The sequence below is a fragment of the Mobula hypostoma genome, chromosome 1 (genome assembly GCF_963921235.1).
Source record: "Mobula hypostoma chromosome 1, sMobHyp1.1, whole genome shotgun sequence".
In the NCBI taxonomy this organism is placed as follows: Eukaryota; Metazoa; Chordata; class Chondrichthyes; order Myliobatiformes; family Myliobatidae; genus Mobula; species Mobula hypostoma.
This window is the reverse complement of record NC_086097.1, coordinates 193,055,301-193,068,552: the sequence shown is the minus strand read 5'-3', so window position 1 is coordinate 193,068,552 and position 13,252 is coordinate 193,055,301. Positions and strand designations below refer to the sequence as shown.

General features: G+C 41.6%; 1 protein-coding gene across 15 annotated transcripts in view; it reads right to left on the bottom strand.

The window, feature by feature from the left end:
• The window catches only part of dlgap1a (discs, large (Drosophila) homolog-associated protein 1a), an 890,995-nt gene that overhangs the window by 191,695 nt on the left and 686,048 nt on the right, over positions 1–13,252 (bottom strand). For all 15 annotated transcript variants that reach the window (XM_063062219.1, XM_063062200.1, XM_063062175.1 and 12 more), the window contains 2 exons: positions 4,636–4,813; positions 4,305–4,545 (listed from right to left, as the gene is read on the bottom strand). In XM_063062219.1, the coding sequence (XP_062918289.1) occupies positions 4,305–4,545; positions 4,636–4,813 (419 nt within the window). The remainder of the gene's footprint in view (positions 1–4,304; positions 4,546–4,635; positions 4,814–13,252) is intronic.

Sequence of the window (13,252 nt, the reverse complement as noted above, 5' to 3'; positions counted from 1 at the left end):
CATAATTCTCTGCAACTTCTGCCATCTCCATCGGGATCCCACCACCAAGCACATCTTTCCCTACCTCCACTTTCTGCATTCCACAGGGATCACTCCTTATGTAACTCCCTTGTCCATTCATCCCTCCCCACTGATCTCCCTCCTGGCACTTAGCCTTGCAAGCAGAACCAGTGCTATACTTGCTCCTGTATCTCCTCCCTCACTACCATTCAGGGCCCAAACAGTCCTTCCAGGTGAGGCGATACTTCACCTGTGAGTCTTTTGGGGGTCATATCTAGTTTCTGGTGCTCACCGATGATTGGCTAATGACCCTGGAGTTCATGGGGGCATTGTCTGGGCACCCAGCGTGACGAGTTGCTTCTGAGGACGTGTGTAGAGCCTTGAGCCAGTACCGAATTTAAACGAGACCCAGCGGTGGTACGGCCTGGGGAAAGTAGCTGAGGGTGAGACCCTCTTAGTAGACGCTCCGAACTACCACGAGGGAGGGAAGTTGACTGCTGAAGACACCTCAGTGAGAGAGAGGTCATGGCAACTGGACCCTAGCAGCGTGGATGATGAAGGCAGCGTGTGTGTGGATTATGTGACGTGGTTTAATGTGCTGGATCTGAGAAGTGGATGTTGCCAGATCCTGAAGAGTGCGGCTGTTGAGCCGAAGATGGCCGTTATTAGATCCCTAGGATTATTCCGATCTGAAAAGATGCCCAAGGGCATATCCGGAGCCCCTGCATCCTTCCCGCAGGGCATGAGGAAGACCATGGGAGAAGTGAAGGTGTGTGAAGTTTTGGCGTATGTGGATGACCGCCTAGAGCTTGGATTCGCCTGGGGGGACTATGAGATGAGGCGAGTGGCCGAGACGAGGTGAGTGGCTGAGCCTGGGCGACAGAAGCGAAGTGTCACATGTGGAGGAGGTTCTGGCCAGAGGAGTTTGGTGCAATGTGAGAAAAATGACCGGAAATACCAGTTGAACTTCCTGGTGTTGGAACAGATGGTGGTGGACCTGAGGATGGAAACCCAGGTCGTCAATCTGAATGAGACACAGGGGAGAGAGGGGATTTGCACCGCTGAACTGAGTGCTCAGAAATGCCGGCCGGAGACTGAGTGCCTCACTTGTGGGACGACCATTGCAGACTTGTAATTCACGCTCGTCAACGTGGAGAAGGAGCAACGGAATTCCGAGCCGACACTGCGGTCACGTGCTGATGAATTAATCCAGCGAGAAGAAACAATGACCCACCTTCGAAGGGATCAGCAGAAACTCAAGACGTCGATTCAGAACAGATTGGAAGACTCACAAGTTGGGGAAGATCAAGGAAGTGTTCTGACTAAGGCCAACAGAAAACCGGGAGCCCAGGGAGGGGAGTTTGACTACACTCCTGAGGAGGTGAAGAAATGGAGGACAGATCTTGGAAAAGGGAGGCAGATACTTGAAAGGAACCTGAAGGTGACTATCACGAGTTTAAATGAAGTGGAAAAACTGAAAGTTGACCTGGAGGACGTCATCAGGAAGAAACAACCGGAGGCTGAACATCCTTTAACTGCTGCTTTTCAGGTCAGGGTGGGAGAAGCTGGTGGGGTAACTGCGTCCCAGATTGAGATGGCCAGGAACCCCAAGTCAGAGCTGCTGAGGCTGTGGCGAGAGTTGTAGGAGACCCTGAAGAAGCTGACGTCTCGACTGCAGGAGGCTGAAGGGGTAGCCCTGGCTAAATGTTTCAGTGTGGAGAAACTTAAACAGCAGCTACCGATCGAGGGAATGAGGAAGAATATGGATTCGAAGGATGATGTGCTGCACATGTGGTACATGCTGCCTTTTGCTAACTTCACCGTGATTGAGGAAGAGACCTTTGGCCCTTCTCCCACTGAGTTAGGTGTAGTGGGGAGGGCTAGCTGTGGGCAGTCTGAGTTACAGCAGGACCAGGAAGGTTCTGAGTTGGATGATCAGCCATGATCATAATAAATGGCGGTGCAGGCTCGAAGGGCTGAATGGCCTACTCCTGCACCTATTTTCTATGTTTCTATGAAAAGAAGCAGGGCCCCGGACACGGGACAAGGGGTTCCGAGTTGTAATGGTGGCCTGAGTGAGAGAGGAGTTGGCAAGCAGGTCCGAGGTATCCCTAGTAGTGTCTGAGCCTTTAGGGTTTAGATGAGGGGGTACGGAGGTCTCGGAGGGTTTGGAAGCTCTCAGATGGGTTGGCCTATGTAGCGCCCGTGGACGGGTGGAAGGTCCACTGTTTGGGGAGCAATGTCACTGTGTGTATCTGGATGGGTTTCTGTGTCTGTAGGACTGGTTGGTGAGTTGTTTAGAAGTCATGAGGACATGACTTTATTTGGTGGGGGGGAAGGTGTAAGGGGTTTCTTTTTTTATGTCACTGCATAGTCTAATTAAAATGGCTTCTTTGTTATGTTACAATTGAAAGGGCTTCTCTGTTATGTTAACTGCTGAGAAAGTCCTTCCTGCTAGCAACCTATTTTGGATTATCTATTGGTGAGAGGATGAATGAACCAATTGCGATAGTTGTTATGCTTTCGGTGTGTCTGAAGATATTGTATGCGCGGGGTTTTGGGGGAGAAGGTGGGAGAGAGAGGCAGAAGACAGATCAGGTGCTGTGAGTCCGCTAACGGGGTCGGACCCTGAGTGGGGTGTTGGGCGGGGAGAGGAGACTGAGACGGACTTGTGTGAAGCGTCTGGTCAACCACCGTTGTTGGTCCCAGGCAGCTGGTCGAGATGGTCCGAGGGATCGCAGGGTGAAGAAGAAAGGTCCTGAGCTCCAACTGTTTGTGCACGAAGAGATTGAACTTTGATAAGTGTTGTGCCTTTTATTTTCCTTTTATATTTTATTCTTTATTAATTATATAGTTCCAGTAATATCTATAAACGATAAATCATTTAATCGTGTCAGGGTTATTGTCTGTTATTTGGGAGGGGTGGGATACATCACACAGCATCCACACAAACTAATTACCCAGTTTGGCAAGGCCAAGGGCTGTTTCCCTAGACGACAGCTAGCCGAGCGACCCTGAGGCTGGCCAGGGGGCTACACATCTATTTTTCAAAATTGCAAAATGCTGATTTGGCAAATGCAATCAACTAAAATAAGATAACAATGGTACCACGAGCAACTTGACAGACCAAAGTACCTATAGATTTGTGAATTTTCAATATCAATGTGATGAGAATTAGTGTGATTTTCTGTATCAATGATGAACAGTGAAGCAAAAAGAGCCGTCTTAATTTCTGCATTAGATCCTGCAGAGAAAGGGGAATAAGTATACATTAAGCGATGCTAAATTTTTGGCATGGGGTGATGCAAGCTAGGAATATGGATCAAAATATACTATACGACCATGCTTCTATTGTCTGAAGTTCCACACTGGAAATATGCATCACTGAACTTATACTTTGCATTATGAAACCTCTTATGACAAAGTATTACCAATTTAACTATCATTAACACGATCACATACATTATTATGACCAATCTAGATTGGTTACTATATTTTAATTTTCTATGTACACCTTTCTTGTCTCTTTAAGGTAACTCACACGGAAATTCACAAGGTCTCAAAAATTTCTTGTGCCAAACATACAATTCAACAGACAATTTAATTAATAAATATATGCAAGAACTAAAAATAATATTTCGGGACAAGATCACCCACCTTCCTGACAGTGCATCATTAAGGACTGAAGCAATGGTATTTAGAAATTCACTGTCGTTAAAATATATCTTCTGATTAGAAGGGAGAAATTCTCTGAACTTGTGAACAGATAGACACAAATCCTCCACAGTCAGTTGTCAATATTACAGTTGGCAATAATAAACTATTTATGACTTTAGGAGATACTGCAGTGAATTTGAATTAGGAATATAAGTTTCATCAACTAGTAGAGAGAATTCTCATATCAAATGCATGCGTATATTTTGCACAATAGCCAAGAGTTTTCCTTTCATTCAAAAGCTTGGAAAATTGTTGGATTTCTGGAGCTGTATTGAAGAGAATTATCACAAAACTGGACTAATTCCTTAGCAGAGTCATGAGTACACAATCCTTTTAGTTAATAGAATATTGATAATTTGCTATAATTAGCAACATAGTAATAACATTTTGAGGAAAAACATTGAATAGTGTATTACCTTTTAGAAATTACATAATGGATTCCCAGTTATGGGGAAAGGCACTGACTTATTGAAGAAAAGCAGTATGATTTTCATTATTCTCCCCACCCAATGCAGAAAGACAGGGATACAGACACTCACCATATAGTTAATACATTAAATGTGGGAGGAGATGCCCCAAGAACCTACCAGTACTGCTTTGGATTGTCCTCACTGTTGTCGTGGTTCGAGGTGGTGATGTTGACCTAAGTGACAAACTTTCATCATCCTGTGAGCAGCCACGTTCGATTGCCCTCACGTAGCTGTGGCTTCGCATTCGGAAGTACTCTGGCATAGGCAGATCCAGTGCCTCAACGGCCTGTGACTCCAATTCATTAAATACTGACTCGCAAACAGATTCAAATTGCCCATTAACTTCCACTTCACTCACCTGCAAAACAGAGATCACACCAAGAACCCTTTAGTTTAGACTAAGCCATGTAACTCAAAGCTTTATTCTAAATATAAGTTCTCAGTTTACTTGGCTGATGGTGCTCATGGCTCTCATGTAACTTTCATTGCGAGAACGGAATTTAGGCGAGGCAAGAAGCACCGCGGGATCCAAACTGTCCAAACTTCGGTTAATCGACACTTCACTGACTGCCCGTAAGTAGCTGTGGCTTCGGATTTGAAGCTTGGGAGAGTGTTCATTTGATATCCTGGGGGAGAAAAGGGAAAACTTTGCTTTATGCGTGGAAGGAAGAAACAAAGATCAACTAAGATAATAATAACATATGCTTTACTGAAGAAAAGTACTTTTTCCTTTATAAATTATGAGGACAAATGAATCAGAATCAGGTTTAATATCACTGGCATACATCGCAAAATTTGTTAACTTTAAGGCAGCAGTACAATGAAATACGTGATAAATATAGAGGAAAAAACTGAATTATAGTAAGCATAGGTCTATTAAATAGTTAAGTTAAAAGAAGTAATGCAAAAAAAAAGAAATAAAAATGTAATGAGGTAGTGTTCATGGGTTCAATGTCCAGTTTGAAATCGGATGGCAGAGGGGAAGAAGTTGTTCCTGAGTCACTGGGTGTGTGCCTTTAGGCTTCTGTATCCCCTTCCTGATGGTAACAATGAGAAAAGGACATGTCCTGGCTAGTGGGGTGTGACTGTAACCCATCACAATTTTGTAAAATTTAAATTTTAATAGCAATACAGAAATGATCAAGATAGGGCAGTGGGGCAGTCCTCAAACCAATGCCCACATAGCATGCTCACAACTCAGTACCTCTGACCCCAACAGTACACCTTTGGAATGTGGGAGGTAAGCAGAGCACCTGGAGGAAACTCAGTGGTCACGGGGAGAATGTAAAGTTACATGAGAGTGGGAACTGAACCCCATCATGATTGCTGGTACTGTAAAGCATTATACTAACCGCTATGCTGATGTGTTGCCTTTAATTAGTAAACTTTTATACTTCAGCTGTACATTGTACTTCGTTTGTTGTGATTCGCAATGTCTAATGCTCTCTTCAAACCGGAAGCATATCTGGATTCATCTTCTGCTACAACCAGGTCTATATGCACTTTTAGATCCAAACATCCATTTTCTCCATACCTAAAGTCAGGTTTCTGTGTGACAAGTATTGTGATTTGAAGAACCATTATCTAGCAAGGCCAGGGTCCACAAGGATTTTGTGGTAGTTTTCACTCCCACTCAGAATCTGATATGAACATTAGGCACTACAATAGGGAGAAGGTGTAACATGGTATTCATTAACATCTCCTACCTCCATGGTTCTATTTATTTCAACCAAATATCATAACTAAGGACTATTGATCTGGATATGCCAAAGAGTGACTGTTAAGAGTGCTGAAAGGTGCCATGAGTGATTAGTACAATCACAAGAAGGATATTGTATTTAGATGATGCTGACTTCTCCAAGTTCCCAGTGCAAACTGATTATTTTAACCAAGACATAATGTTTAAGGACAGTTGACACGAAAGAGTATATTCTGCAGTTAATCCTATGAAATGAAGGAATTAGAAGAATGTTAATTGCCCACCGCCTGATGGCTGAAGCCTGGAGAAAGGAGGCTTATCCTGAAATTGGAGGACTTTCTGTATGAATGGGTGGAGGAGTTAGAGTTAGGGGCCCATCTTCCTGTTGACGTTTTGTTGTGTTCTGAGTTGTTCTGCCGAGCATTGCAGGCATTAACTGTTGGCACCAGAATGTGAACCAACTTGTGGGCTGCCCCCACCATGTCCTTGGTCGTTAATGTAAATGATCCATTTCACTGCATGTTCCGATGTACATGGCATAAATAAATTTGAATCTGAATCAGCTATAAAAAATAACAGTCCAGAAAATAGTCTGGAAAACCCAAACAACTGACAGGATATGAGGCTGCCATTTAATGCATAAGTCATATATTAAAATATTTTACATATTTTAATGGCAGAATTTCTGCCCATTCTCACTGCCTGCCAAACTAACTTCCATTTGCTACCCGTCATAACCAGGTAGCAGTAATAATGATAGCAGTTTCAGTGCACCTCAGTGCAAGGTACTGAATCCTGTGGCCCCAATAGATGCTGTGCCAGTCAATCATTTGTGGAACAAGGCTGTTCTATTGTGGGATGGGCAACATCTCACACTACTACGCTACATAATCTTCTCACCATTTCCTCTTTTGCCCTTGATTCTCTCATGCTGCAAGACACCTTTGATTGCTCCTTCCCTCTCCACTTTCCCTCTTTTTCCACGATAGACTGTGTGGCTGACATAGAGACTTCACTTTAACAGTGCCAACCAGCTTTTCAGCAGGCAGCCTGTGAATGAGACGGCAGCTGTGAGCAAATCCTTGCTTTGGCATCAGAGTAAAACGAAATACCCATTTAGCCTGAAAAAATTGTTGACTTCCTGTTTCTAAGATGAGTAGCTTGCTGCAGATTTTTTAGCTGCCCCTTTTGTAAAGTGTGCTCACAGAAATTCGTAACATGTAATCAAGTTAGTGAATACTTGGAAAGATTAATCTGGAACTTGCCTCAGTTTTGAATGGGAATTGTTTTGAAAGGGAAGATGAATTTGGAAACCAGTTTTAAAAAGATTAAACATGTGGTGTCGTATCTAATCATCTGCAAAGCATTTGGAAGGAGAGATGAATGAGACTAGTTTAGTTTACTTCAAGTAGGTTTTTTTTATTTTGCAGCAATTTGAGGCCAAGTATTTTCCTTTAAAACTAAAAATCTGAAGTGATATGAATTTTATAAAATAATAAAAGCTCTGCAGTATTCAGATAAGCAATATCAATTCTTCATGATCTTTTGTTCCTAAAAGATCTATGAGAATAATAATGATGAATAACAGATATTAGTAATTGCCAATTCAGTTTACTATCTATTGGTTATTAAAACAGAAAACTAATTTCTCTGCTAATATTGCTGCAAATAACAAAATCTGTTTTGCTCATTCACATCACAGTGGGAAAGCTGGGGGTGGTTAGATGACTCAGTTGTAGTAGGATGGAGAAGATTGGCAGGAAGCTAAAACAAGTAAAAGACTCAAAAAGAGCAATATTATGGTTAACAGAAAGTTGGTGTCAGATTTTATCTGACAAAAATCCTATGACGCAATCACTGACTTTTCACAATATCAAAAATGCAAAGTGTTACTGGAGCAATATGGCCATCAGCCTTTACTGGACAAATAAGGATCCATGATCTCACATGAAAATAAGTAGCAAGTTGAATTGATAGTTACCCCATTCCATGGAGCACCAACCTTCTATACAGTCGAGACCATATCTCATTGCTGGTACCCACTCCTCGAAGAAACTCTGATGAGGAATCCCTGGGAGAAGAGGCTCCGGACAAAAGGGAGGGGCAGGCCACAGCTGTGGAGCAAGGTTCATTGTTGATGTGAGTGCTGATGGCTGCAGGCTGCAGCTACAGAGTCATTTCAGCACTGAGGCAAGCCTTCTGGGGTAATGAGCTGAACATCGGTTTGCCCTCCATCTTTGGCCTTGATGTGTAAATCTTTTTAAATCTGGTTTGGAACTTAAACATCGGTTCATTATTTGCTCTTGGACTCAGGCCCTGCAGCTACAGTCCAACCCCAAGGCCACTTCAGCAATGGCCACCATGGTCCTACCTGCATGCTTGAGAATACATTTTGCGAATATTTCAGGATACCACAAAAACGGCAGGTTGTACAGATGGTTCAAAAACAGACCTCCCAGTGGAAAATTACAGGCTGCAGATTGTAGTGAACATTGTCCTAAGAAAGCTACAAGCATTTGTAAGGACAACACACACCCATGCAATCATCTGTTTGAATGTCTTCCATCTGGCAGATGTTATAAGATTTTCTATGCCCGCACTTTCAGACTAAAAAATAGCTTTTTCCCCAGAGCTATAATTGCTCTAACCAATTGATCAAGCATCATCCATAAATTTGTTATATTGCTACTTTAATACTGGTTTTATGGCTGTCATGCACCTGAGTTGTGTTTTTGTACTGCTGGACATGGCTTGTACTGGCTGGATACTTGATTTAATTTATTGTTTATTTATTTTATTTGTTGCTTTATAGCATTGAGTATGAGAGTTGCAAGCTCATTTTTGTTGTATTGCTGCATGACAACTGTGCTATGCAATGACAATAAAGATATTTCATTTCAGTTCAAGAAAGTACATTTAGTAGAACTGTTATTAATTTTGTTTCCTGTTTGCAAAACGTCACCATGTCTCGCCAGTGCTATCTTCGCTTTAGAAATTGTTTTAGATCTGTAATTTTCATATCATCCCACTATAGAACATCAAGGTATTCAAAATGGAATTCTTGGAGGTTCCATTGACACCAGTATCTGCAAATGTAATAAAGGAAATAAACAAGAATGCTGTGACAAATAGGTATTCAAAAGTCATAGAAGAAGAATTTTGTGAAGTTCTGAAGATAGATGCCACTACTTTTCATGGTCTACTTAATCATGGTTTGGGATTGTTGGATGGCAATGTTCTTGGAAGCTGGTGGTTGGTGAATACAATGTACTGAGCAAGAGACCACTGAGAGACTCGAAGTTTGGTGAATGACTTCATGAACAGTTTGCATGAGTTAAAAGAGAGATAGTACAGTATTTTCTGTTGAGTTTTAAGATGAACCTTTTGAATTCTCTTCAGCCATGGGTCCTTGATATGCAATGTGTTACTGTTTTATTAGACACTGATTGGGATTGGATTTGTTGCCATCGTAAAATCTCTTGGTAATGAGTTTGTATTAACTGTGCAAGACCACCAGCTAGAATAGAGTTGAATGAACAGTGTTTCATGTCCATCACCTGATTCAAGAATATGTCCAAGAAAGGCTTTCCTTACATTCGTTAGAGTTCATCTAATCTGATTTGATCTAATCTAATTTAATCCATTTTTGGTGTAATATTTTGAGTAACTGTGTCCACCAGAGCGACAACAGATGCCATACAGGGACTGAGAGGAGAGGTGGTCTGAACCATTCAGAACCCAATGATGTGCAACAAAGGATGGAAAAAACAGACAGCACAAGTACCTTATTTGTTGTAAAATAAGATGAATGGGTACGGTGGAGAATGATAAGGGTATATCCCCAAAAGGGCATCATGATGTAGGTTGAAAAAGCCACAAATAATATGTTCTGAGATATAAACAGAGAATTGTGTGCAACACATACAACATTCTGGAGGAACTCAGTAGGTCAGGCAGTATCTATGAAGAAGTATATATAAACAGACAATGTGCCTCCAGCATTTTATGTGTGTTGCTCTGAATTTCTAGTATCTGCAGAATTGCTTGTGTTTAAGAATATTAAGAGCTTTCTTTGAACATCGTGGACCTGTAGCAGTAGTCAGCCAGGTGTCTTCCAATACTTGCTGTTCACTTATCTATTTCACTGTACTGTAGGTCAGCAAGCTAGATTCTAGGGCAATGAAGTCCAAATGTATCCAGTCCAGGTATTAGTAATTTCAATGGATCACTTTGCCACATTGGCTTCCTACACAGCTAATATTATATCCTTTAGCTGAAATGTCACATCTTATAATTATCTCTGTAACTGGAGTATGAGTACATTGCATTACATACCTCCAAAAAACCAACTATAACATTATACCCGGAGTGAGAAAGTTACCCCCCAGGTTCCTACAAAATCTTTCCCTTCTCATCTTTAACCTATGCCCTCTATTACTTGATTTTCTAGCACTGGGAAAAAATAGTGCATTCTCCTTATCTATGTCTCAACTTAATCAAGTTAATAACAGATCAGCTATTATAGATAAAGCTGTATAACCATTTTCTACATTATTTGACAGCATGATTTTGAGTCTCCACAATCTTCTGCTTTGGTTGCTTTCTCTCTCTCTTTGTGCCTCTCCATTTATACTGTCCTGCATTCAGGTTTCTATAATGGGCTTTCCTTCTCTTCTGTTGTCCCCTTTGAACTCACAAATAAATTTTTGACTTTCTCTGTCTATTGCTCACAAATCTACCAAAACTATTCTTAGCGTGGTATCATATTACAGCTACACTCTATTGTACACATATAATACACATTTCTCCCAAGATATTTGGAGCTTTTGAATAGTCTCTCTGTTCAATGTAATGTGATATATGTATCCAATGCTTGATTCAGACCATTCAGTAATTCCGTTAACAGCAAAACGTTGCAAACTCTGAGTGAGATCTTTAGCAAAAGTTATGACATTCTGCAGAGGTATTATCTGTGCCAGGCTCAATTGAAATTAGCTCATTAAAATATCTCTTCCCACGTGTTTCCACGTCTGCTGTAGATTTCTGTAGCTGCAGAGCCATGGTCCTGAAATAGCTCTATCATCTCATTCAAACAAATTAAGAATTCGTCCTCTGAATTGCTTGTTATCAAAGATAGTGACCATTCCTATTGCTCTGAGAATCCTCAATGACTGTTTATTTAATCCTCTAAATTCAGACAGCTCTTAATGAACAATCTTTCCCAATCTGTGGTTGGGAAAGTGCTGGAGTCCATTATTCAGGGTACTTGGAGACTAATGAAACAATACGTCAGAGTCAGCATGGTTTCTGTGACGGGAACTCTTGCTTGATAAATCTTTTAGAGTTCTTCGAGGAAGTAACAAGCGGGGTGGACAAAGGAAAGACAGTGGATTTTCTTAGATTTTACTTAGATTTACTTTGATTTTCAGAAGGCATTTGACAAGGTGCCTCTCATGAAGTTGTTTAACAGGTAAAATCCTATGGGGTTACTGGAAATATACTGGCATGGACAGAGGAACAGCTGACAGGCAGGAGATAGCGAGTGGGAATAAAAGGGGCCTTTTCTGGTTGGCTGCCTGTGACTAGTGGTGTTCCTCAGGGGTCAGTATTGGGACCGCTATTTTTCAAGTTGTTTGTCAATGATCTGGATAATGGAATTGATGGCTTTGTGGCAAAGTTTGTGGAGGATACGAAGATAGGTGGAGGGGTAGGTAGTGCTGAAGAAGCACTGTGATTGCAGCATAGCAGGACTTAGACAAATTGAAATAATGGGTAAAAAAGTGGCAGATGGAACACAGTGTTGGGAAATGTATGATAATACATTTTGGTAAAAGGAACAACAGTGTGGACTATTATCTAAATGGGGAAAAGGTTCAAACATTAGAGGTGCAAAGGGACTTAGGAATCCTCGTTCAAGACTCCCAGAAGGTTAATTCACAAGTTGAGTCTGTGGTAAAGAAAGCAAATGCAATGTTAGCTTTTATTTCACAGGGAATAGAATATAAAAACAAAGAGATAATGCTGAAACTTTATAAGATACTGCTCAGGCCACACTTGAAGTATTGTCAATAGTTTTGGGCCCCTTATCTCAGAAAGGATGTGTAGTCATTGGAGAGAGTCCAGAGGAGGTTAGAATATAGAACATAGAAATTTACAGCATATTACAGGCCCTTTGGCCCACAATCTTGTGCTGACCATGTAACCTACTCTAAAAACTGCTGAGAATTTCCCTAGTGCATAGCTCTCTATTTTTCTAAGCTCCATGTATCTACCTAAGAAGCTCCTAAAAGACCCTATTGTATCCATTTCCACCGCTGTCACTGGCAATGCATTCCACGCACCCACCACTTTCTGTGTGAAAACTTACCCCGGACATCCCCTCGGTTCCTATTTCCAAGCACCTTAAAACTATGCCCCCTCATGTTAGCCATTTCAGCCCTGGGAAAAAGTCTCTGGCTACCCACACGATCAATGCCTCTCATCATCCTGTACACCTCGATCAGGTCACGTCTCATCCTCTGTTGCTCCAAGGAGAAAAGGCCAAGTGCACTCAATCTATTCTTATAAGGTACTCCCTCCAATCCAGGCAACATCCTTGTAAATAAGGATTCACGAGGATGATTCCGGGAATGAAGGGGTTAACATATGAGGAGTGTTTGGCAGCTTTAGGCCTGTTCTCACTGGAATTTAGAAAGCTGTGGGGGATCTCATTGAAACCTACTGAATGTTGAAAGGACTAGATGAGGCGGATGTGGAGGGGATGTTTCCTTTGGTGGGGGTATCCAGAATTAGAGGAAACAGTCTCAAAATTAAGGCACGATCTTTTAGAACAGAGTTAAGGAGGAATTTTTTTAGCCAAAGAGTGGTGAATCTGTGGAATGCTCTGCCACATACTGTGGTGGAGGCCAAGTCCGTGGGTGTATTTAAAGTGAAAATTTTCCTGATTGGTTGGGGCATCAAGGGATATGGTAAGAGGGCAGGTGTATGGGGTTGAATGGGATCCAGGATCAGCCACGAAGAAATGGCGGAGAGGACTCGATGGGCTGAATTGTCTTATTCTGTTCCTATGTCTTATGGTCTATTCTTCCACTAAGGGACATCCTACCTAAGATCCTTGGATAAGGAATTTCTGACCATTAGTAACACCTTTCCTTAACTAATCTGTCCATTCTCATCAGGAGTTTTTGTTTTAATCAGATATCTTATTCTTCTGAACTCTAGCATCTGTAAGGTGAAAACATACCTAATGGGGAAAAGTTTGCTGAAGCAGGGCATCTTGTACTTCACATTTGGAATTGTTTCTGCATCTTTAAGCTTTAAATGTTTCATTCATAAGATTTAACAGTTTTGGAGGCCAATACACCAT